At 43.9% G+C, this 25,349-nt stretch overlaps 1 protein-coding gene across 2 annotated transcripts in view; it reads right to left on the bottom strand.

The window, feature by feature from the left end:
- GRIK3 (glutamate ionotropic receptor kainate type subunit 3) overlaps positions 1-23,529 on the bottom strand; it is a 323,335-nt gene extending 299,806 nt beyond the window's left edge. For both annotated transcript variants that reach the window (XM_051987712.1, XM_051987711.1), the window contains exon 1: positions 22,943-23,529. In XM_051987712.1, coding sequence (XP_051843672.1) covers positions 22,943-23,057 — 115 coding nt within the window. In that variant the 5' untranslated portion in view covers positions 23,058-23,529. The remainder of the gene's footprint in view (positions 1-22,942) is intronic.
- Positions 23,530-25,349: the final 1,820 nt, after the last annotated feature.

The raw sequence follows: 25,349 nt of genomic DNA on the forward strand, positions 1-25,349 counted from the left end.
TTGTGTGTGCATGTGTGTGCAAAATCTTTTTAATTTTATGGAATCAAAATTGACCATTTTGTCTTCTCTACCCCTTGTTTAAACTCTTTCCCTTCCTAGATTTTCAAAATATCCGAGGAGATAGATCTGTGCTATTAGAACATTTACAATTGAACAAACTGAGGCAGACAAAGGTGAAATGAGTTGTCCAGATTTTGAATTCAGGGTCAGTGCCCTATCAAGCTAAATTCACTGCCTATAACAACAGTATTTTTGGAGGGTGAGGCAATTGGGGTTAAGTGATTTGCCCAGGTTCACACAGCTAGAAACTGTTAAGTGTATGAGTACAAATTTGAACTCAGGTCTTCCTAATTTCAGGACTGGTACTCTATCTACTGCACTGTCTACTTGCCCCAACAACAACAACAACAACAATAATAACAACAACAGCAACAAAATAATAGTAACTAGCATTTATGCAGGTATGTGTCAGGTACTGTACTAAGTTTTTTTTACAATTATTGGCTCATTTGATCCTCACAATAACCCTAGGTTTGTTGTTATTGCTATTGCTGTTAAGTTGTTTTAGTCATGACCCCATTTGATATTCCCTGATTAGGAAACCCAGGCAAACAGGGTAAAGTGATTTGTATAGGATCATACAGCTAGGAAGCAGCTGAGTACAAATTTGAACTCGTCTTCCTTGATCCTAAGCTCTGCACCACCTAGTAACAACAACAACAACAGCCAAGATCTATAGAGTATTTTAAGGATTATAATGTGCTTTATATATGTTAAATCTTTTGATCATCACAACAATCTTGTGAGGTGGGTGCTATTATTATTTCCATTTTACAGATGTGGAAACTGAGGCAGATAGTTAAGTCACTTGTCCAGAGTCTAAGTCAGGATTTGGATTCAGGACATCTTCATTCTATGTCCTATAGTCTCATGCACTGCACCATGAAGTAGACTCAAATACGTGCACTTACTGTGAACTCTCACCCTGGCTCCCACCTAACCCTCCTCCCTTTCCTAGAGCTCCTATATCATCTAGATATAGGCACCAGAAGACAATTACCTGACCTCAGAAGGGGTCAAGAGATTTAGTTTCTATTCTAGATTCTTCTAGTGTCTTTCTGTTCTTCTTGTGGATCCATTCTGTGAGCCTCAGTTTCAAGTTCTACACAAACATGTCTTAAAGAAGATAAGAGATCTGACTTTCTAGAGAGAGGAAGAGAGTTCCAGAAACCCAAGTCATTGCTTTGCTGTTGTGGTAATTTCAGTCATGTTCAATTCTTCATGACCCCATGTGGGATTTGCTTGGCAAAGCTACCAGAATGTTTTTCCATCTTCTTCTGTAACTCATTTTACAGATGAGGAAACTGAGGCAAACAGTGTGAAGTGCCTTGCCCAGAGTCGCACAGCTAGTAAGTGTCTGAGGACAGATTACAACTCATGAAACTGAGTCTCTGATTCCAAGCCCAGGGCTCTGACTACTCCATGGCATTCCTTGGGGGCCCCACAAACCAAATGGGGGTACAGTAACCAGGGGGATTTTGCTCTGCCCAGATGAAATACACTTAAGACGCAGCATCAGAAACACTCTTGTCCATGCCTCTGGGGAGAGTGATTGTCTGGCACTGATGGATCACTTCAAAGTATTAGGTAGATAAAGAAATTGATTATTCCATAAATCATTGTCTCCATGAAAAACCCAATTTTTTAAAGAGAAAATATTATAAATCTGTCTGAGCTGCGTGAGCGACAGTGTAACCATTTCAATGTAATTGTTTTAGTACTTTCTCCCCTGTGCCAACAGGAGGGACAACCTCCCGGCTCCCCTCCACCCGACATGAGTGCGCATGCGGATGTTACTTTGCCAGTCACCACCTCTGTCTATCTCTTCACCTCTGATAGCAGAAGAAAGAAGAAGAAAGAACAGCCTATCATTGCCCAGATGTAGGTTAGGCACCAGAAAGGACTGACTCCTTGAACTACATGGGGGCAAGGATACTATTTTACTGGGATGTGAACAAGGAACAAGTCACCAGAGCTTCTCTGCCCATCCTAAAGCACCTATGTCTGGGGGGACTTGGCTGCAGCCCTTCCCAGAGACAGAAGAATGAACAGGATGGACCCTGGAGAAGTCCATTGTGACTGTAGGGATGTACAGTAATCATAATAAAAATAGCTGACCTTTGTAAAGACCTGTAAAATCTCAGCTATATTCCCGTTCATAGGCTCCCACTCCATCCACAACGAGCCAAAGTGAATATTCTTATCCCATTTTACCAGAGGATGAGTCAAGTCTATAAAGGAAAAATGATTTGTCCAAAGCCAAGTGGCAGCTAGCAAACAACCAAACTGGTCGTCATCCTCGTGTGGATTTGTTTTAATAATGCTACAGCTTAGACAGCTAGATATAGACAGATATAGACACACGTGGGTCACTCATGGGCCTGGGGAATCTGGGCCAAGGGAGGCCTGGGGGCAGATTAGAGAGAACCACACTGTAGGGATGACCGGAGGCTTTGGTGAGTGACCCCAAGCTCTGCCACTGACAACCCTGTGGCACCTCACATAACATGTCTCACTCCCCTAGATTGGAGAAAATCATTTCTTGTCAACCACATTCCCAACTCCAAGGGACAGGGCAGTGCTGGTTGCTTCTGACATAAAACCCAGTCTATGACTAAAGTGGTCCCCCCTGTCCCTCCAGGCCCTAAGGCCCCGGCAGATAGAGCACGGCAAAGCCTGGTTTATCAGGTCAAGAACTCCCTGAGAGCCAAGACCAGCTCTTGCTCATCTCTACCTTCCCACTGGTCTATCCTGGCTCAGGATTCTGCCCATAGCAAGTGTCTAATAAATGTATTTGAATCGAAATGTTATATATCATATCATATATAATAACAAGAAAAATAAAAATACAACAAAACATAGATAATGTTATATTCATATATGTGTATACTCGTACTTTCATGGCACATGCACCAACTTTATGAGAAGTCGTACTAGAGTGCAGAAAAGAAGGTGTTGAATGTGGAATCAGGAAGAAGTGGATTTGAAACTGCCGCTGATACTTCCTGGCTATGTGACCTTGGCTGTAATTTGAATGACCACTAAACCTCATCAGTTAAATATCAGTTAAATAGGGATAATAATAACTTACAGGGGTGCTCTGACGCTCCAATGAGATGGCAATACACTACAATGATGATGGCCCTATAATTGTCAGCTATTACTGTTAGCTCTAAACGCTCCAATTGGAAGGCTTCATAGACTTCCCCAGATTCTCTTCTCTGAGAATGGTCACTACATCCAGATACCCTCCCCCTGTCCATCGGCTCTTTTCACAATGGCACCAGCCTTAGAGCCTTCTCCATTCACATGACCTTGTCTGCCGCCCCTTGGCCCAGGGAAGAGTTCTTAGATCCAGGAGGGAAAAACTGGGTTCAGTTTCTCTAGAAAATAGCTGAGGCTCTCATTAGTCTCCCAGCCGTGCTCAGGCCTCCAAAGCTGCTGTCTAGCCCTCAGTCCCCATGGACTAGCCATAACTCAACAAAACCTGCACATTCTCCCATATTTTATTTACTGATTCGATGTTACGAGACAAGTAAAATAGACGGCTGTCACCTCTATTAAATGGGGGAGGAAAAACGGCAGAGCTGGCAGCGACTTCCCACATGTGCGTGCGCTCTCTCTCTGTCTCTCTGTCTTTTCTCTTCTCTCTCTCTCCTTCCTCCTCCTCCTTCTTTCTCTGTCTCGGGTTCTTTCTCTATCTTCCCTTCTGTCTCCCTCTCTCTATCTCTCTCTTCTCTCTGTCTCCTTCCTTCTCCTTTCTCTATCTCCTTCCTCCTTCTCCTTTCTCTGTCTCTGTTTCTTTCTCAATCTCCCTCTCTCTTTCTATCTCTGTCTGTCTCTCTGCCTCTCTCTCTGCTCTTTCTCCTTCTTTCTCCTCCTTTCTCTGTCTTTCTGGCTCTCCCTTTCTCTTTCTCTGTCTCTCCCTCTGTCTCCTCTCTCTGTTTCTGTCTGTCTCTCTCTATCTCTCTTTCTTTTCTCTCTCTCTCTCCTTTCTCCTCCTTCTTTCTGTGTCTCTTTCTCTTTCTTTGTCTGTCTCTCTATCTCCCTCTGCCTGATTCTGTCTCTCTCTTCTTTCTCCTCCTCCTCTTTTCTGTCCTTTGTTTCTGTCTCTGTCTATTTTTCCATGTCTGTCTCTCTCTCTCTCTTCCTCTTGCTGTCTTTATCTCATTCTTATTCTCTCTGTCTCTCTCTCTCTCTCCCCCTCTCTGTCTATCTCTCTGTCGCTAATTGTCTGTCTTGTCTGTCTTTGTCTGTGTCTGTTTTTCTCTCTGTCTCTCTCTCTCTTCTCTCTCTTCCTCCTCTCCTCCTTTCTCTGTTTTCCTGTCTCTGTCTATCTGTCTCCTCTCTCTCTTCTTCCTCCTCATTCTCCTTTCTCTGTCTCTCTGTTTCTCTATCTCTCTTTCTCATTCTGTGTCCCTCTCTTTTTATATCTCTCTGTCCCTCTGCCTCTCTTTTTTCTCTCTCTCCTCCTCCTTCTCCTTTCTCTTTCTCTTTCTCTGTCTCTCTCTGTCTCTGCTTCTGCCTCTCTCTCTGTCTCCCACTTTCTGTTTCTGTTTGTCTCTCTTTCTCTCTTTTCTTTCTCCCTCCTTCTTCCTCCTTCTCCTTTCTCTGTCTCTCTGTTTCTCTTTCTCTCTCTGTCTCTGTCTGTCTCCCTCTGTCTCATCTTCCTCCTTTTCTTTTCTCTGTTTTTCTGTTTCTGTCTCTGTCTCTCTGCTTCTCTCTCTCTCTCTCTTGTTTCTCTCTCTCTCTCTCTCTCTCTCTCTCTCTCTCTCTCTCTCTCTCTCTCTCTTCCTCCCACATCCCCCACATGAAACACCTGTTTACCTGGAAAGGAAAGAGCCTCAAGATTCCAAGACTCCTCAGGCTTCACCAGGAGATACCCTAGGGCATTCTTTGGTCCTATGAGGCAAGCTTCAGGCCATCTGGCCTCATGGCTGCCTTACTCCCATGAGGAGAAATATGGGGGAAAACTGATTACAACCCATGCAGACAGCTTATTGAAGTTCCCCAGCCATAGGATCCTCGGGGTTCTGATATAAGTAGAGAAGTTCCTACCTAGGCTTGCACAGAGATGAAGATGATTAGAACTGATTCAGGAGTGGGCGCTCTCTCTCCCTCTTCCTCTTTCCCTCTCTTCCTCCTTCCTTCCCTCCTTCCCTTTCCCTTCTATCCTTCCCCCATCTTGCTTTCTCTTTTTGGCTGACTGCTTGTTTATCTATCTCTGCCTCTCTGTCTGTCTTTCTGTCTTTCTCTGTATCTGTTTCTGTCTCTCTTCCCTCCATATATCTGTCTTTTCTTTGCCTCTCTGTGTTTTTTTTTTTGGTTCTCTCTCTCTCTCTCTCCCCTCTGGTTGACCAGCTGTTTATCTGTCTGTCTCTGTCTCTCTGTGTCTCCCCATCTTTCTCTGTGTCTGTCTGTCTCTCTCCCCTCCTTCTGTCTCTTCTCTGTCTCTCTGTATCCCTATATCTATCTTTGTCTTTCTCGTCTCAGTTTCTCTATCTCATCTCTTTTCTCTCTCTCTCGTGTACATGCACCCACAAAAATCTAGAATTTGGTTTAATTAAATAGGTAAGTTTCTCTATGTGTATATATACATATATGTATATAATGTATATATATATGCATGTGTGTGTACATATATCCTTATACACATACAATAGAGAATTATTACCTGGACAAGCTGATACATGGAACAGGCCTTCCTTTATGAGAACTATGTATGTTGGTCCAGATCATTGTGTACTTTTGTACTAGGAAGGCATAATGGAGTATTGTGGTAAAGTTCAAATGTTAAAAAGCAAGTGAGATCTGGATTTGAATCTTTATTCTGAGCCTCAGTTTCCTCAGCTGCAAAATGGGTATAACATAAACTTTATGACCCTTTAAGCACCATATAATGCCAAGGAATTTTGTTTTATTTTGCTTCACATTAGGGTATTGAGAGGTATCATATTGTAGTTATGCATAAGACAGTGGACTTAGATACTACAAGAACCAGATACAAATATCCTCTTTGTGTTACTGTAGACAAGTCATCTCATCCCTCTGCAATTTCTTTTCATCATCTGTAAATGGAATTTGGACTATAGGTAATATGCATATAGAGCCAGGGGCTTGGATTTGGATGTTTTTGAAAGGTGTTGTATTATAGTAGAAAAAGCTAGGCTTGAGGCCAAAAAAAAAAAAAAAAAAAGACCAGGGTTCAAGTTTCACTTAAATAACAGTGTGGGTTACCAGGTCTTGAAGTCAGAAAGACCTGAGTTCAAATTCTGCTTTGGACATTTATTATCTCTAGGATCCTGGACAGATCACTTAGGATCACTCTCTAGGATCCATCAGTTTCCTCGTGTGTAAAATAATAATAATAAACAGCCAAATGTGAAGCCACATTTGAACTCAGGTTTTGCTGACTCCAGGCCTGGCACTCTAACCATTACACCACCTAACTGCTTGGATAATATGTATAGATACATAATATTTGGGATAAGATTAGCACAAGCAACTGAGGAGAGCAAGAAAAGTCTCTGGTAAGAGATTGCAAAGAGGGAGCTGAAGGGTAGAGACAGCAGTGGATTGGCAAGGAGATTATGGAAATGATCAAGAGCCAGTTCTAAGATGATGACTATGAGAAAGAACAGCTACAAAATACTACATGATGGATACAGTGAATCTTAAAGCTTCCAGGTGTTACTATGAAGACAGGGATGGGCAAACTTTGATCTGTATGGCACAGTAATGGCCTCCAAAAACCAGGATATAACACATTTTCTCAGAAACAAGGAAAGATGCAGACTATGGAAGCTAAGCAGGGGAACTACACCTGCTGGCAGTAATGGGGCTCCTGTAATCCAGATGGAGTGCTCCACCAGGGAGCCCGAGGCCAGCTGGAAGCCTGATGGGAGAGGAACTTACTTAGTCTCATTTCTCTAGGAAGTCTGGGGCTTGTTCTTTTACAGTCAGTACAGGGGGTCCCACTATGGGACCCCTGGGTTCTGTAACTGACTATTTTTGTAAGTTGGATATTTTTTACCTCTTTCCTTGAATGCCTCCAAAGCCCATTTCAGCATGTTACAAAATCACAGAATCCTAGGATTGAAAGGGACCTCAGAGGCCAACTAGCCCTACCTACATACGACCAAAAATCTACTGTATGACCTCCCTGGGACTGAAAGTAGTCATTCACGCCCGACCTGAGAACTTCTACCAGAGAAATCCAAGTTATCTCAAGGCAGCCCATTTACTCCCAGGAATAGCTCTAATAATTAGGAAATGTTTTCTTTTGTTAAGCTATCTGCCTCTCTCCAACTTTCACTCATTACTCTAGTTTTGCCCTCTGGGGCTAAAAAAAACACCAATAATCCTTCTCCAAGATGCATGTCAAATACTTGAAAACAGCTATTGAGTCTTCCCTAAGCCTTCTCTTCTACAGGCTAAATACCCTCTATGCTTTCAACCAATCCTCATAGGGCATGGCCCTTTACCTCTCTGGCTGGCCTTCTCAGTTTGTTCTTCAGCTTATTATCAATGTCCCTCCCTAAATGGTTTACCCAATCAAACATAATACTATGATCACATTGCAGTTTGATAAGGAAGAAAGCATAGAGGAGATTCCTAGATACTAAGACCAAAATGAAATTCACTTTTTTTTAGTTGTGACACCATTCTGTTGAGTGAGCTAACAGGCCACTAAAACCTACAGATTTTTTTCAGAAAAAGATAAATCTGTCTAGTCATGCTTCCCTCATCTTGTACTTGTAAAGCTCATTTTTTAACCCAAATGGAAGACATGCATTTATCCCCACTGAATTTCAATTGATCAGAAATGGTCCAAAGTAGGGTAGAGAATAGGAAGTCAATCTTAAAAGAAAGAAGACCTGACTTCAAGCCATGACTTCGATGCATTATGGCTGTGTGACTCTTGACAAGTTAACTTCTTAATGCTCTAGACAGATCTCAATAAATTATAGAAAAAGTATAATTTTCCTGAGGCCCCTGTTTTGGGGACACTGGTCAAGCTTCTGTGCTTCTGATTTTCTGAAATCCAATACCACACTCAGGTACCTTTATCTTCACCTTTTCAGCTCCCTTAGATGCACTGCCCCCCCCCCCATTAGATTATAATTTTAATGAGAATAAATATATTTCTGTTTGCCTATATTTGTAAACTCAGTACTTCGCATAATGGCCTGATACAAAGTAAGTACTTAATGTCAAATACTTGAAAACAGCTATTGAGTCTTCCCTAAGCCTTCTCTTCTTCTCTTTAGCCTCTACAGGCTAAATATCCCCTGTGCTTTCAACTAATCCTCATAGGGCATGGCCCTTTACCCCTTTGGCTGACCTTCTCAGTTTGCTCTCGAGCTTATTGTCAATGTCCTTCCTTAAAGTGGGTCACCACAATCAAACATAACATTATGATCACCTTGCAGTTTGATAGGGAAGAGAGTGCCTTATGCTAATGAAATCATCAGACCGGTCCCTATCCCAAAATCTGGCCCAATATTCTATGCTATCAAGAACACTTTGGATCCTGGCTGTCATTCAGTGTGTTTTTGGTACTTCCTAGTTTTGTGTCACTTAAAAAATTGGTATCACATCTATGCCTTTAATTCAAGTCACTGATGAAAATATTAAACAGCCCAGCCTCAAACCTTTATCCTTAGTGAATTCCATTGGAGATCCCTTTTCCAGTTGACATCAAGTCATTAACGACATTTTATCCACTATCCTAAATAGTGTCTCCTGCATCTCTGCATCTTGTCCACAACAATGGCACGAGACATTTTTATCAGATGCATTATTCAAATCCAAGTAAACTATATAATAATGCCTTCCCCAATATATCAACAAACTACCAAAAAAGAAAATAAAGTGAGTCTGGTATGACCTCTTCTTGATTGAGTAACATGGACACTTAGTGATCACTGCTTCCTTTTCTAGGTGCTTGTGAACCATCCTTTTAATAATACTTTTTAGAATTTTGTCAAGAATGGAAGATAATCTCTTTGGTTTACAATTTATAGCTCTCTTCCTTTTACCTTTTTTTGGTATTTAGAACATCTACCCTTTGTCAACTTTGCAGCACCCATCCTATTCTAAAATCACATATGCTACTTCTTTCAAGATGTTGGGATATAATTCATCTGGGCTTAATGATTTGAATTTATCAGTGACAATAAGGTATCCTCTCAAGTTGTAGATTTCAACTATTAGTCTTGTTTTTTTCTGTCATTTCTTACATAAAAATAATTTGCCTTGAAAGAGTTGAACCTTCTTTCTAACATCCATTATAATTGTCCCATCCACTCTCAGTAGAACTGCAGTAATCTTTACTTCCCCCTCCTCCACCCAACAGAACTTTTAAAAATAATAATTAATAACCCTTTTGTCATAGGATTATAGTATCATGTCTTTAAGTTTCCTTGCCAATCTCAATACATTCTAAACTTTAGCACTCTTGATATCTTTATTATAGGACCACTGTATGCTTTTGGACTCAACCTCCATTACTTACCTTTATTTCCATATTCCCATATGTATTTTTTAAATGACTATTTTTGCTCAATTTTCAAATTTTGTTCAATGCAATTTGCTTTCAAATTTTGAGATTCAAATTTTCTCTCCTCCCTTTACCCCTCCACTGAGAAGACAAGAAAAAATATATCAACTGTATATGTGAAATCATGCAAAACATTTCCATATTAACCATATTGCAGAAACAAAAAAAATAAAGAAAACTAGAAAATTATACTTCAGTTTGCACACAGTTGCACACAGTTTATCAGTTTTCTGTCTGGAGGTGTATAGCATTTTTTCATCATGAGTCCTTCGCACTTATCTTGGATCACTGTGTGGATCAGAGTAGCCAAGTCTTTCACAATTAATCATTATTATAACTTTTCCTATAGTGTTACAGTAACTCTGTTACAATGCTCTCTCCCAGTTATTATTTTACTTTGTATCAGTTCATATAGTTTCTTGTATGCTTTTTTTCTCATATATATCTCATAAAGCTAAATTCACCTGCATCCACTTTGATCTCTTTAAACAACTTCTCCCTTTGCTTCCCAACAGGATAATTTCTCTTTGTGTCTGCTAAGTTTCATTCTTGGTAAGTACCTAACCCTCAGTAGACTTCCTTTACAGAATTTTAGGCAAGAGGATCCTATCTATTCCTTCTCTGAACTCTTTTCTATCTTCTCTCTAAAAATCTAAAGTGGATTTCATGCAAGATCCAGATTTTCTTTTTTCTATCACAAAATGTAAGAAAGTGATCATTTCACCTCAAGGTTCCCATCATTTCCCTTTAAACAACCATCCTTGTTGGTAAGAATCAGTTCTAGAGTAGCAAATCTTCTCATTGGTTCCTCTATCTTTTGATTATTACAGCAAGCCAAGAAAGGCAATTAGTTGACTTACTTTTGGCAAGAGGGAGAGACAGAAGAAACAAAGAGAAAGAGAGAGAATTCTACATCAAATGTCTAAATAATTGAAGCTTCCTATATCATGCAGCCATGGCCGCCCTATAACTTGTTTCTTGAACTCTTCATCTGTTTCCTCTTATAATCCAAGTGGAATGTAGAATACTTTAAGGAAAATATCATTTCTTGGACTTGTTATTCAGCCACTAGGTGGTGCAATGGATAGGATGCTGGTACTCAAGTCAGCAAGACTCATCTTCCCTAGTTCAAGCTCGTCCCAAATGCATACAAATACATATGACCCTGGGCCAGTCATTTTACTCTGCCTCAGTTTCCTTATCTGTGAAGTAAGCTGGAGAATGAAATGGCAAACCACTTAGTACCTCTGCCAAGAAAACTCCAAAGGGATCACAGAGAATCAAACATACCTGAAAAATGACTTCACAACAACAACCCCAAAGACTGACATGTCCTTGACCTTTTCTTTTCATTTAATAAAATATATTATTATTAATTGCTTGGTTGAAGGTAGAGATGGTATGCACATAAAAATCTGCAACTAGCAAAAGGCCAAGAGATAACTAACAAATTGAATAACGGGGTGGGATTCCAAAAGATCCTGAAAGACTATAATGATAACCAAATTAATTAAGTTTATGGCTAAATATAAAGCCCTACACTTAAGTTTAAAAAAATCAATTGCACATGTACAGGATTAGAGAGATGTGACTAGTAAATAATTCATATGTATAAGACATGGGCGTTTTCCTTAAAAGGAGACAAATTTCAATTCACTATAAAGAAGAATGTTTATCAGACATTAGTACCACTCAACAATGGAACAGACTTCCTTGGGAGATGGTGAAGTCTCCATCCCTGAAAATATTCCAGCATCATCTGAATGATCACCTAGGGAATGTTGTAAAGGAGGTTCCTGCCAAAGGAAGAATGTTGAGCTAGATGACCTCTTGCTAAAGTTCATTCCAAGTCTGAAATCAAAAGATTCCAAGTCAAAGGGAAGGAAAAAAATTATACACAGCAAAAGAAAAAAAGTGGTACTAGTTACCAGATCCTGCTTTCCCCAATGAATTCTTCAGTCTTTTAGTTAAAATATAATTTGACACTTCAAAGCAAGGGAGGGTATGGGATATGTGAGCTAGCTTTAGAGTTAGACAATGTAGGCTTGCCATCTGGGTCTGCCCCATTACAATCACCACATCATTGGGCAATTCATTTAAACTCTCTGAGACTCAGTTTCCTCCTATGTAAGATAAGGAGATCAGCCCTGAGGTTTTTTTTCAATTCTAGATTCTTTGGTCACAAGACTCTTTCCAAATTTCCACATTAAGGACCCTTTCTTTTCAGTGGCTACAAGAACTCAGCAAGCTCTCCCTTCTGTTGCCTTTCTCTTAATGTCTGCATCAAGCTATTTTAATAGGGCAAGGTTTAATTGTTTCCTGTGGATTGGAATCCTCTTCACATTCCCTAGAATCTTATCTCCTTCTGTCTCCCTTTTCTTTCCATCTTCTCTGTCAGCCACCATTCAGTATGGCACCAAAGGCTTCTCAGCCACCTCTACCACTCCCCCTGGACTTCCCTCCATCTCATTATCTCCTATCTATATCATTACCATAGGGACACTCTCCTCCTCAATTTTTTGCTAATGGCCTCCTTACCTGATAGTTCCCAATGGAACTCCGGAGTTCCTGCCTCTCGGGGACCAACCCTTCGCCAGTGCCCCTCTGAGTGTCACTGTCTCCTCATTGACCCCTCAGGGGATCCATCCATTCTGCACCAGGAAGAAATTCAAAAAAGAAAATAATCGGGACTTGCCTAACAAAGTCCCAGAAGGAGACTCCCACAGCAGACAGGAGACGGGCTTCCCAGCTCTGGAGCACATGCAAAATGCATTTCAATTAAAATGCTGGAAATGTGAAGAGGAAACAGTGCCCCATGGGCCAGAGACATGAGATAAATACAGAACAACACTACCTTGAGCTAACACATTAGAGCATCCCTGAAAATTGACCCACCTACTGGAACGACCTAACTGGTCCATTTGGAATATACCACTAACTGCAGTCATTATCTTTCAGCCCAATAACTGACAGAGTTTTTCAAAAAATCTTTGTGGACAAGCTGGAGAGGTATGTATTCCATGATAATGCAGCTAGGTGGGCTTAGAAATGTCTAAAAGACTGTGCCCAAAGAGCAGTGATTAATGGATCCATGGCAACTGGGAGAAACCTTTATTGTCACATGTCTTTGCACTGGCCTGTTCAAAACTGTTGCTTATGCCTTGGATGGAGGTATAAATGATATGCTTAATAAATTTGCAGTTGACATGAAGCTGAAAGGGATCATTAACATATCTTATGGCAGAGTTAAAATCCACAAAAAAAAAAAATCAACAGAATGAAACTAAGAAGGATGAAATGAAAAGGGGAAAATGCAAACTTCTACACTGAGATTCAAAAAGTCAATCATGTAAATGTAAGATGGAACTGCTATAACATTAGAACAGAGAATAGTTCAAATGAAAAGTACCTGGTTGGGGTGGGGAGGGGTGGTGGTAGTGGAGAGTTAGTGAACCACAAGCTTAATAGAAGAAAATGATGTGGCATAGAGGCCCTAAAAGATCAAATGACTGTACTAATAAAAATATAAGGTTCAAAGCAGGGAGGGAGAAGACAGATCTGTCAGAACCCATTTGGAGCTCTTTGTCCATTTCCAAGTGGATGATTCAAATGAAAGGAATTTGGATCAGATGATCTCTAAAGTGTCACCTCTATCTAAGATACTATGCTTCTGTGGTGTCAGCAAACTACATGTTAAGAAGAGAGAAGGAAGAAAGGAAGGAAGGAAGGAAGTGTAAAGGGCTGAACATGTAAGACTAATTACCTATTCAATGTGAGATAATGGCTCTATATACATATTTAGATAAGATGGTGATGCCTTGGCTCTCCTCACCATTGGTGTTTGCTGAATGTTTGGGGGTGAGATAATTGTAGGTAAGGATTGGTAGGCAGAGGAGAAAGAAGTCAGAGGCACTTGGCTGCAGGACAAGGAGGAGAGAAGCTGGAGACTCCAGACTCCAGAATCGAGGATACATCTCTGGCACGCCACATGGCAACTTGTCTGCCTCCTTCACTTCTCCCCCTAAAGATCAAGAATTTTGATTAATCCTGACTCTGACTAATCCTGAAGAACTCTCCTCCAGGGAGCCAGTCTGGATATTACAGGAAGGAAGGAAGGAAGGAAGAGAAGAAGGAAAGGAGGAAAGAGAGAAGGAGAAAGGAAGGAGAAAAGAATGAAGGGGGAAGGAAGGAAAGAAGGAAAGGGAAGAAAAGAAGAAAAGAAAAAGGGAGGAAGGAAGGAAGAAAAGAAGGAAAGGAAATGCTTTACAAATATTATTTCATTTGTTCCTCATAACAATCCTGGGAAGTAGGTGCTGTTATTATTTCTACTTTATGGTTGAGGAAACTGAAGCTAAGTGTCTCACCCACAGTCACACAGCTAGTAAGTATTTGACGTCAGATTTGAAGTCAAATCTTGCTGATTCCAGACTTAGTACTCTAACAATGATACCATCTAGCTGCCTCGGAGAGAGCATAGAGGTGAATACCATGCTATATACGGACCTATTTAGGAAATTGAGAATGACTCGAAATATCTAACAAGCAGCCTTCCATAGGGAAGAAAGATAAAATGTCTTCTGCTTGTCTTGAAAGGAAACAACTTGAAGCAATTGTGAAGAAGTTGGAATATTAGGGGAAAAAATTCCTGAGGTATTCAAAAATAGAGTGAGCTGCCTTGTAAGGCAGTGAACTCTCTTTCCAGAGGTTTCCATTTATGATTTGATTAGCTATGTTGGGGACATTGTAGAGTTATTTCATACGTCTAAAAGACTATTGGACTATATTCCTCTGAGGTTTCTGTCAGCTTTGATAGTCTACCATGCTAAGATTTTTTCTCTCAAGTCCCTTCACCCTAAAACTATGGCTGATCTTAAGTACTCAGGGGAACAATCTCCCCTTCTCTCATCTTCCATAGGACTTTCCTGATTAAAGACTCAGTGAAGAACAGATATAGTGTAACTATGTTTACTTCTTCCATTCATAGTCTAGGTCCTTTCCTTGCTATGTAATGTGTTTATTTCATCCAAGGACTTCTCTATTTAGATATTGGTTTCAAGCCAGCAGGTTCACAGGCTAATGGGTAAAGGAGAGAAACTCAAGCTAGCTCTGAGAATTCTGGGAATGGAAGATTCCCTGAAACTTCCTTCTACAAACATTTAGGTGAGGACAGAGAGCAAAATCCTTTGATGTCTGGAGGAGCATAACAGAGTCCCCCAAAAGTTAGCTGTGACTGAAGATCAATCAATGCAATTCAACCTACATATATACACTTATAATATGTTTAAAAAAAAACCTTCCAGACTCTGACCCTGGCAACCCTTGATATGTTTCTCCATTTCTTTCTTTTTCCTAAAGGGTTTCTAAATGCCACTCCCTGACCACTTTTTGAGAAATATCCTAGTGTGGCCGAAAGAACAAGGGATTCAATTAAGTGTCATGGTGTATAGGGTGCTAAGTCTAGAGTCAGAAAGTTCTGAATTTGAATCCTGCCTCAGACATTTACTAGCTTAACCCTGCTCAGATTCAGCTTCATAATCTGTAAAATGGAATAGCAATAGTATTTTACTCAGTGTTGTTGAAATGATCAAGTGAGATTTTTGTGAAACATTTTGTATACTTTAAATCAATACATAAATTTTAGCTATTAGTATTATCAATCATTATCATTCAGGCAGGACACTGAGATTACCATGGCTAACAAAGTACCCAGCAAGACCATCTAGATCTAAGATTTAGAATTTGGACTTCCACTCCTATGCAGAAAGCAGGAAGGAGACAAAGTCCCTGGATTATTTAATCACTGCTAATGACTTTATGGGGTTTTTTTTTTTTATCATCTCTTCTCATTATCTTATAGGCAACTAAGAGTCACAGGGTAGAGAGTGCTGGATTTGGAGTTAGAACAGAACCTGAAATCCTGAACCATATCTTTGGGCAATTGTTGCCAATTGTCCTATTGATTCATGCTTCAGATAGAGACTGATAACCTCAATGATCCTTTCTGATTTCAAGATTCTATAATTTTATCAAATCCATGCATGGGTTGTGCTCACTTCCATTTATTAATTTCCCTAACTTGACTATCAAGCTCAAATATCATCTTCTACAAGAGACCTTTCCTGATACTTCTGCTGCTAATACCTTCCATCTGAGTCTGCCTTGCATTTAACATATATACCATATGCAATATATAATAATGCAGATTATTATGACACACAGCATATTTTAATATAGTGTATGAAATATCCATGTGTGTTGCATGTATAGTTATTTATATGTTTCTTTCCTACTTAAACTGAGCTCCTTGAGAATAGACTATGGTTTTTTTTTGTCTTTGTATTCCCAGTACTTAGCACAATGTCTAACACATAGTAAGAACTTAATAAATACTTGATTGGCTGACTGACTGGCAGATCAAGGCAACCTTAAATTTCTGAAAAGAAAGAAGAACCTAGTAGCTTGAATACTGCTTAGAATAGCATAAGCAAAGGCTGGAACAATGTGACACCATGCAAAGGATGTTGGATGGAGCATCAAAGCATCTAGCTTTAAATCTTTGCTCTGCTACTTGTATGGCCCTTGGTCAAACAATTTGACTGTGGCTCCCTCCACCTCAGTTTCCTTTTTTTTGTAAGTGATGAGGTAGAACAGGGTAATCTTGTAAGATTTCTTCCAGTTTTAATTCTATGCTTCTATAAGGTGCTACAATACCTCTCAGAAAACCTTTTTTGGAAATGTCCTTCAGAATAAAAGACCCAAGAAGACATCTTCAAAGCCAAGTGAGGTAAAGGGAGGTCAAGCAAATTGTCAGAGATGACAAAGGTAATAAATAACAGAACCATACTGTGAACGGAACTCAAAGAACTCATCAGTTCAATTCCTTGATTATACAGAAGCTGCACTGGATTCTAGAGTCGTTCTCTCAGGCTTTTTCCATTTAACTGGTGCTTGGATTTTTTTGGTTTTGTTTTAGTTTGCGGGTTTGGGGAGAAGAGAGGAGGGATACACCCATCGAGCTCGTTGACCAGGAAACCACTGCCGCAGCTCATACTCAGACGCTGGCTCAAAACCCCTGAATCCCCCTTTAAAACATAACGGAGAGCCTCCAGCACCCCTCTGGGAACACGTTCGGGGGCTTCGCCATCACAAGGTGTGCGGAAGGCTGGAGCACCGTAGCCGAAGCACACTGCCCTCTGCCGCTGTCTGCGGGGAATCAGCGCTGGAAAAACGGAGGTATTCCAGAGACGCCAGCCAGCCATCTGCCGCTCCCTTTCAATGCCTGCCGCTTCCGCGGCTCAGAGTCCTGCCACACGCAACTAGCTAGCTATCCAGGGAAAATCCCACACCTTGTTCAGGATTGTTCTTCTCACACGCTTTCTCCTCTTACCTCAGGAGGCCTCCCCAGCCACACAAAGTGAGATGAGCCATCCCTGCCTCTGAATCAGATGCGATTGAAAATCGCCTGCTTGCGTCCTTCCCTTCCACCAGCCCTAAATTTGTTCTAGGAGGAGGACATCCAGAGAAGGGGAGATTCTAATGCTAGACCCCGAGATGGAAATGACCACAAAAAGAGGTAGTCACTACTTGGCCTCACCAAGCCCCCCAAAGATAAAGAAAGTTCTATCTCTCAAGCCAAGCCAATAGTACCAAATAAGACAGCTAATGCTTTATTCTACCCACCACAGCTTCATCCCTCTTTATCAAAACAGGCCATTTCCAGACAGATCCAATACCCATCCCTATGGTTTTCAGCCAGACAGGTTTGTATCTCCAGTGAGCAGCGAAGTGCTGCTCTGTCGCTCCCTCTCTCCTCCCCATTCTCAGCACCGTTCCTCTTAGGGAGGGAGGGGCAGAGGAGAGAGGAAAAGCTTGCAGAGTGCCACAGGGTTCTACTAATGAGAGGTGATGTTAAAAAAAAAAAAAAGCTATATCCATCCTCAGAGAGAAGCTTTTTTTTTTTTTTTTAAACAAGATCACCGATTTGGAGCTTGAAAAAACCTTAGAAATTACTTAGTCCAACCCCCTCGATTTGTAGATGGTAAAATTGGGGCCAAAGAATTGAATCGACTGGCTCAAAGGTCACACAGGCAAGCAAACAGTTGCTCCAGGATTCAAGGCCTGGTTTTCTCCAAATCTAGTGCTGTTTCCTCTGTACCACACTCTCTCAGTTGCCAATTTGAGAAGGAGGATGGAGAGCCTTTTCCCCTTACCCCCTCCATCCTCTGCAATCTCTCAGAATAAGATAGTGTTGGATCTGGGATCTACAATGCCCTGATCATACTACCCAGAAATCACCTACTCCCCAGAGCCCTGTCAGCTCAGAATTCTGATCTCTCCCATCTCATCTTGCTTAAATGGCGCGCGCGCGCACACACACACATACACAAAACACACACACACACACACACACACACACACGAGTTCGCCCTGATGTCAAAAAGCTATGTAACACAGTGTGAGGCTCACATACAGAAGAAATTAAGTTCACAGTGGAGAAGGGGAGGTAGAGACTGGGGTTGGCAGCAGCAGCTGGGCTGGTAGGTGGAGAAGCACAAACTCCTGAATTGAATGCTTTCTAAGGCCCCTCGGCCACTCCCAGGTGGCAGGAAGCTACTTGTCTGAAGCTATTTACTTCCAGGGGGGGAACCCTATTGATCTTCATTCAGCTCCTGTCTGCTCCTACACAGGGATGTTTCATCGCATCGCCAGTCACCGCCAGAAATTTCTCATTGTTTCACTTGCAGCAGCTCCCGAACTCAAAGACGGGTGTTCAGGACCATTTGGCAGAACTGACATGAGGAGCTGCAGGCCTCTTCAAGATTTCTGGGGGAAGCCCCCTCTCCTGGACCATGCACAGGTTAGTAGTCTACAAGTAGTAGACTCTTGCTTAGGCAGGAGCCCCACATACATCCAAAAAGCCCAGGAGCCATCAGCCAGTCTTTTTGACTCCATGTCAGTATTTTAGGGAGCATAGTCAGACTGGATTCTCCCATTCTCCATCAATTGCCCAGCCCTGCTGGACTCAGCATCAGACTTTCTCCTTTGCTCTGGCTCCATTCAAAGAATTTATTACCCACAAGGGTGTTGGAACATCATTCCTGGCCTTCCATGCCTCCTGCCTTGAAATCATGACTTTTTATCACAATATCAGGCCACATAAGCTTAACACTTTATTCCTCTCTTAGATCAAAATTGTCACCGCGTGTCAATTGCAAAGAATCTTGGAAATCGCAGAACAGCCTAGATTCATAAATTTAGAACTGAAAAGGGTCATCTAGATCAAAGAGCAAACTGAGACTCAGAAAGATTAAATTATTTGCCCAAATTCATATAAATAGATGAACAGAAACAATATTTGAACCCAGGTCCTCTGAATTTAAATCCAAAAAACTTTCCACTGTAGCACAATAAGTAGAAAGGGACGAACTACTTCAACCTTCTCATTTGACATAATTGAAAACTGAGACCCAGCAAGGATAAAAGATTGTCCCAAGGTCACAGAGTGCTAGCAGAGGAAATGACACCTAGTCCCAGAACTCTTCCCAATAGACCTTCCAATAGATCAGTCATAGAATTTTGGACCTAAGAAGGACCATAGAAATTTAGACCCAAAAGTTGACATTACCAGGAAATTCTGATCCCTATGACACATCATTGAAGCATTCTAGACTGGTCAGCCCATTCATTATAACTGCTGAATGAATTAAGATTAGATTCATTTGAACAACAATGACATTAATAATAATAATACCCTACAATATGTCTTGTAAACCTTCAAAGATCAACACTTGGTAATCACACAGAGAATATATCTTCCACATATTCATAGGAAATAATCAATGGTGGGGTTTTTTTTCTCCTTGGGCTACAATCCAATTATTCTCTCTCTCCCTCTCTCTCTTCCTCTCTCGATCACTCTCCTTTCTTACTTGCCACCCATCCAAGCAATCAATGCCTTGACCTCTTCCTCTGATAGACACAATTACAAAAAGACAGAGCAGAGCAATTCATCTATTCAAGATGGATTGTTCAAACACTCCGTCACGCGGCAGGGCTCCCTCCCGGGCTCCCTGTCTGAACGGAAATTTAAGCCCCAAAGAGGCCAATAAACAGAAGGGTAAAAACTGCTGCTCTTCCAGCCCCAAAGCCCACTCTGCTTCCATACTTGCAGAGGAAGCCTCCATTCGTGTCCCCAACCTGAATGGGGGGAAAGCCCCGAGTGTAAAGGCAGCAAGTGGCAATATAGGACTGAGCCATCAAAGAGGAGCTGTTTCCAAGAATTGCACTCTGTGTCACTACCTCAGCACCAGACCCCTCTCCCTTTAGACTAGCCTTAACGACACCTATGCAGACAATGAGGTCACTGAAGGGGGGGTGCTGGGGAGAAATCCGCTTAGGGATAATGTTGATTGGGATATAGGTTGAGTATATTTCTCTCCTTCTCTGAAAAGGCCATCAGAGCTGGTGTAGAGGCACACTGTCGGGCTCAACCTCCTCAGGAGAACATTCCAGGAAGCTACGAATGTACCCCAACCACTGCCTCTTCTTTTCAGGGTTGGCACTCTCACTGGCAGTCACGTTTGGCATCTACTCAGCTGCCCGTGCTTCGCTGAGAATAAAACGGGACTAGGATGCCTGGGATATGAATGGCCAGGTCTGACACATGATAATTAATCCCAGGGCTTAATATGAAGATGATTAGAGAAGCTGATACTTTGCCCTCCTTTAATTACGCTATTACATAGTGAGCCCCAGGAAGGGGGAGACAAGCTGGTGGACCTGAGTGATGTGCCACTTTTCAATGGGGAGTCCCTGACCCCATCAGCCATCTTAGTTGCAGGAAGAGGGATACCCTCTGATAATCAATTTACTATATTTGGTGAAGGTTTTGCTAGATAGTAACTCACCAGTTTCATCCTCATCCTTCCCTCCCCCAAATCCATGTGGTTTGGATTATACTGTGGTCTTCCTCAAGAACACATGCATACCCATCCTACAGAGTACTACAGTCCTCAAGCTTAGGTTATCACCCAAAGGGCCAACTGCTTGTTCACTAAAGATGGATTGAGACCATATCCAAAAACAACCCTTTATCTACCCTCCTCCTGTCACTCCCACACACACACATACACAGAGGGGAAAGTGGGAAAGATAGTGGTATCTGCAATGCGTGAGTTGGCCTCTGAGGCCCCGTGAGGATTCTCCCCACCCTTACCATCACCCCTTGCTAGTTATTTCCCCTTCTCAGCCTTTCCAAGGACACCCCACTGCAGAAGGTCTGCAGGTCTTCTACCTACACTCAAAGAAGGATAACCAAAAGGGGTGGGGGGGGAGAAAGGATCTCCCTGGCTGATGGGGCAAATCTTAGCAGAGAGGTTGTCGGGGAATAAAGGAAGATAAAAAAGGGGAGAAAATCTCTAATGACAAGTAGCATCTCCCAAGAGCTGTAAATGGTTAACTCTGAAGTGAGGAGGGGAGTAATGGTAAAAGGAAAGTGCTATATGAGATAGCCGCTCCTACTGCCTTTCTTGCCTCTGAATTGGAACACACCCCTTAAAATAAACCCAAAGAAAGGCCCTAGTTTGAAGAAATAAGACGTGTGGACTATACGTGGCTTAGATGTGCCTAGTAGATTCCATGATACCAGAAAAAAGTCCCTAGACTCGGGTAAGAGCAAGGGAGGAGGAAGATAGGAAAACTCCAAGAAAAAGCTTCTGTTAGGTCCAGAGGCACTGATTTTGGCAGGTTTAAAAGGCCAATCGTCAAACAGAGACAGTATTCTCTTCCTCCACTCCCAATCTAGTGCATGTAGAATGGCGATTGGCAGCCCAAAGCAAAGAGCCCAGACTTACACCAAGGCTGCAGGGGCCCCCCTCCTAGGTACTTATAAAAAGGAAGTGGGGTGCAAATGATTCCTATGGCACCTCAGCTCTCCTCATGTTGTTCTAGAGGAAAGGAGGAACAAATAGGCTCTTCCACTGACTTCCAAGTCAGAGAGCCGTACAGAGCCATACCTCTTAACGCTGTGAATTCCCCATTTCCCCGCGGGCCTGGGGCAACATCGGCACCCAGCTGGGCATCCACTCTACTCCCTCCTCCTTTATACATTGCACCATTTACCCCTCATTCACATACAAAAAGCCAGAGCAATCCACGACAGGCCAGCGGGAGGCTGAGATGAAAAACAAAGTTGGATTCCCCGAGTTATTGCCATGGTTAGAAACAAATAGGAGGAATAGTCAGCTCCATCTCTCCAAAAATCTGGTTACATCTGAAATCCAGAAGCTGTTCGGCTAGGCTAGTTTGTTGTAACTTAAAAAAAAAATCGAAATATGCTCTCAACTTCAGATTGTCCTCCCTTTCTCCGCACCATGGTTCCTTAACTGTAGAGGGGGACCCTAAGCAAGATTGAACCCTTCGCTTTCCATCAAGGATAATGCCTGGCTGAGCTGAGCTTCCGAGTGCGGGATCCCACTTGTACGCCCTGCCCCGAGGGATGCCTAAAAGTCCAGGTCCCAAAATAGTCATGTCCCTATTGAGGTGTCTCCCGCCCAGGCTCCTCAGGCCCAGTAAGATTGGGGGTGAGCACTGAGAAGAGAAGCCTGCAGAAGTGACCGACCCAGCATTCAGAAGCCCGAAGTTTGCTGCACCCCCGATCTCTCACTCCCTCCCAGCTCTATTTCTATGGCTCCAAAACCTGATCTTGACTCCCTGCCCATTGCTTGAATTCCAGCCTTGAAGGTCGTCCCCATGTTGTCCCTAACCCTGCAAAAAGATCCGAGTACGGAAGGTGAGAAGGGGGCCGGAATTGGGGCTCTTTACTCTCTCTCTTTCTCTCTCTCTCACACACACACACACACACACATACACACACACACACATACACACACACACACACACACACACACACACACACACACACACTATCCCTGAGCCTGGGTCCGCCCGAGCCCCATCCTGAGTCAGGAGAAGTGTGGACAAGGAGCCAGGATAGGGGACTTTATTTCTGAGGGAGACCCGGAGGCAGGGAGAAAACAGCTCTTGAGCACTGACCCCGCTTGCGGGAATAGATGGAGAGTCCCCTAGGCTTGAATCGGGGCGGAAATGATGGGGATAGAGCTCCCAGAGACAGTTTGGCCACCCCCACACCAGTCCTGCTTGGCCCTGTCGCCCCGCCCCAAGGAACAGCAATACAATCCGAGGGGTTTCGACCAAGCTGGGGAGTGGGTGAGTGGCCGAATATGCCCGGGCGCAGGGAGGGAAGCAGGTTAGGATTCAGGGAGGGAGCGGGCTGACGGGCGCGCCCAGCGGAGCCCTTACCTATCCGGATGACATGGGGCATTCCCCGAGAGTCCTGAATCCAGAGCACGCAAACCAGGAGCCCGGCCCAGTATTCCCAAACCAGACTCTGGAGACGCCGCCAGGGACGGGTCATCGTTGGGCGCCGAGCCTCCCCGGGGCGCGGCCGTGGCGGGCTGCTCCGCTCCCTGGGGCGGCCGCTCTACCAGCCGGCGCGCAGCCCGGGAGCCTCCGCCGCCGCCGCCTTCACCGTCTCCACCACGGCGGCCGTAGCCGCCACCTCCTGGCCACCGAGCCCGGGTCCGGAGCGGGGCTGCGAGTCAGGAGCGCCCCGCTGCGCTCTGCACATCTTACTGGGAAGCCCGCCCGCCAGCGCCCGCCCGCCAGCCAGCCAGCTGCGCAAGTGGTGCCGGGTTCCGCGCCCTCTGGCGACCCCGATTCCGACCCCGACCCGACCCGAGGTCCCTTCTAGGCGAGGCTCTCCGCTGCGCTCTTCCTTAACCTAACCACCAGTTCCGGCTCCAGCTTTGGCTTTGGCTTTGGCTCCGGCTCCGGCTCCGGCTCGGGCTCGGGCTCGGGCTCGGGCTCCGGCTCCGGCTCCGGCTCCGACTCCGGCGCGGGCTCCCACCTGCACCGGCTGCCGGGCTGGCGGGCGGGCTGCACGCGTCTCTCTGTCCCCTCCTCCTCGCCGCTGATGCTATCGCCCCGGCTCTCACAAAGCCCCGGAGTGGAGTGACACGCGCACGCATGCACACACACATATACACACACACATCTGCGCTCTCACACTCGTGCACACTAGAAAAGCTCTTTTACACACGTACACATAATGCTTTCATACATATACATCCATACATACACAACACACACACACACACACACACACACACACAAACACTCCTGCTTACAAACATTCAGACAAACGGACACACACAATATTACACACACTCTTACGTACACAATTCACACTTGTCCAAAGCACATGCCTACACGTTCCCACCTGCAAGAAAACCCTGCGGTGACTGAATAGATCTAGTCAAGCCAGACAGAGGAGGGAGGCCATAGGCTGAACGTGGAGGCCATAGGCTGAACGTAGAGGCCGCTTAGAACTGGCCTCTGCTTCTCCTCCCTCTCCCAGGTCCCTTTGCTTTTTCTCTTTCCTACCCACCCGTCCCCTTGACTGGGAGAGTCAAGGCCTGGGCTTAGCCGGAGAACCCTTAGCTTCAGAAGGCGGCGTCTGGGGAGCAACCCTTATTCCTTTGCAAGGCCGAGGAAGAATGGGGCTACTGGAAAGAGATCCGCAGAGTGGGAGAGAAAAAGACTCGGGGCCCAATCCCTAATTTCAGATTGCACTAAAGCTGGCCCAGGACCCTCCAAAGCTCTGGGAAAAGGGCAGACAGGGGAGCGGGCAAGAAGAGAAGGGCTAGGGGAAGGGGGGAGGGAGAAGAGTCTGTGATGCCCATTTACAGTAGAATGAGAGCCGTCGGGGTTATAATAGGCAGAAGGGGAGAGCCCACGTTCCCAAAGCTCTGGAAAGCAAGCCAGAGAATGTCTGTTTATCTTGGGAAGGAGTGGGTACTGAATCCCGACGACCCCTTCGAGTCGGGAGGCCTAAGGCAATCAGCCCCCTGCCTTCCTCACATTCCGCAGCCCGCACCTCGTTCTACCAACCCCATCCCCCACCCATACACACACAAGCTGGGCACCCTTTAAAAGCTGGAACCGGGTCGGAGGCAGGAGTCCCCCTAAGGAGAATGGGTGCGGGCTTAGCCAGGGGGCAGGAGCCAAACTCGGAGTTTTCCCTAACGGAGAAGCACTGTCAGAGGGGGAGAGGGAGCGCCCACGGAAGGGTTAATGAAAGCACCTTGTTTATTATTGAAGATACAATTTTTTTTTCAAGTGTTTCTCTGAGGTAAAAGAAAAAAGCCTGGGAGGGAGCCGCGCCCCCGCGAAGATGGGAATTTCGCAGTTAGACGAGTTTAATGACTCTTTCGACAGAGATAAAGACTAGGACTATTGCAGATAAATCCGAGGATCTGTCACCCCGCTGGGGCTAGGTCCGTGTGTGGATTTATTTTCTTCCATTTAAATGTTGATCTCTTTGTCATTTTCAGTTTCTCTCACTTGCCAGCTGTCTAACAGGAGCAGGTCCCCAACATCTGAAAAACAAATTTTTCATTTTTTTACAAACACTGCATGGGTCTATATTCACTCATCCTTTGCATTTTCCTCCCTATTTCATTCCTCTTGTCGGAACACAGGGGCTGGGCCTTTGGGAGAGAGGGAGGGCTGGTGGCCGGTGCTGTCTTCCAGCTTCTCATAAATGGAAGAGGAGGGGGAAGGGAGTCTATTCTTCCTGAAATGGAGGTTCTGACTTTGCAGGGGAGGAGGGACGGGAGACGTTAAGCAAAGGAGAAAAAGACAGTCC

Source organism: Antechinus flavipes, chromosome 3 (assembly GCF_016432865.1).
Source record: "Antechinus flavipes isolate AdamAnt ecotype Samford, QLD, Australia chromosome 3, AdamAnt_v2, whole genome shotgun sequence".
NCBI lineage: Eukaryota > Metazoa > Chordata > Mammalia > Dasyuromorphia > Dasyuridae > Antechinus > Antechinus flavipes.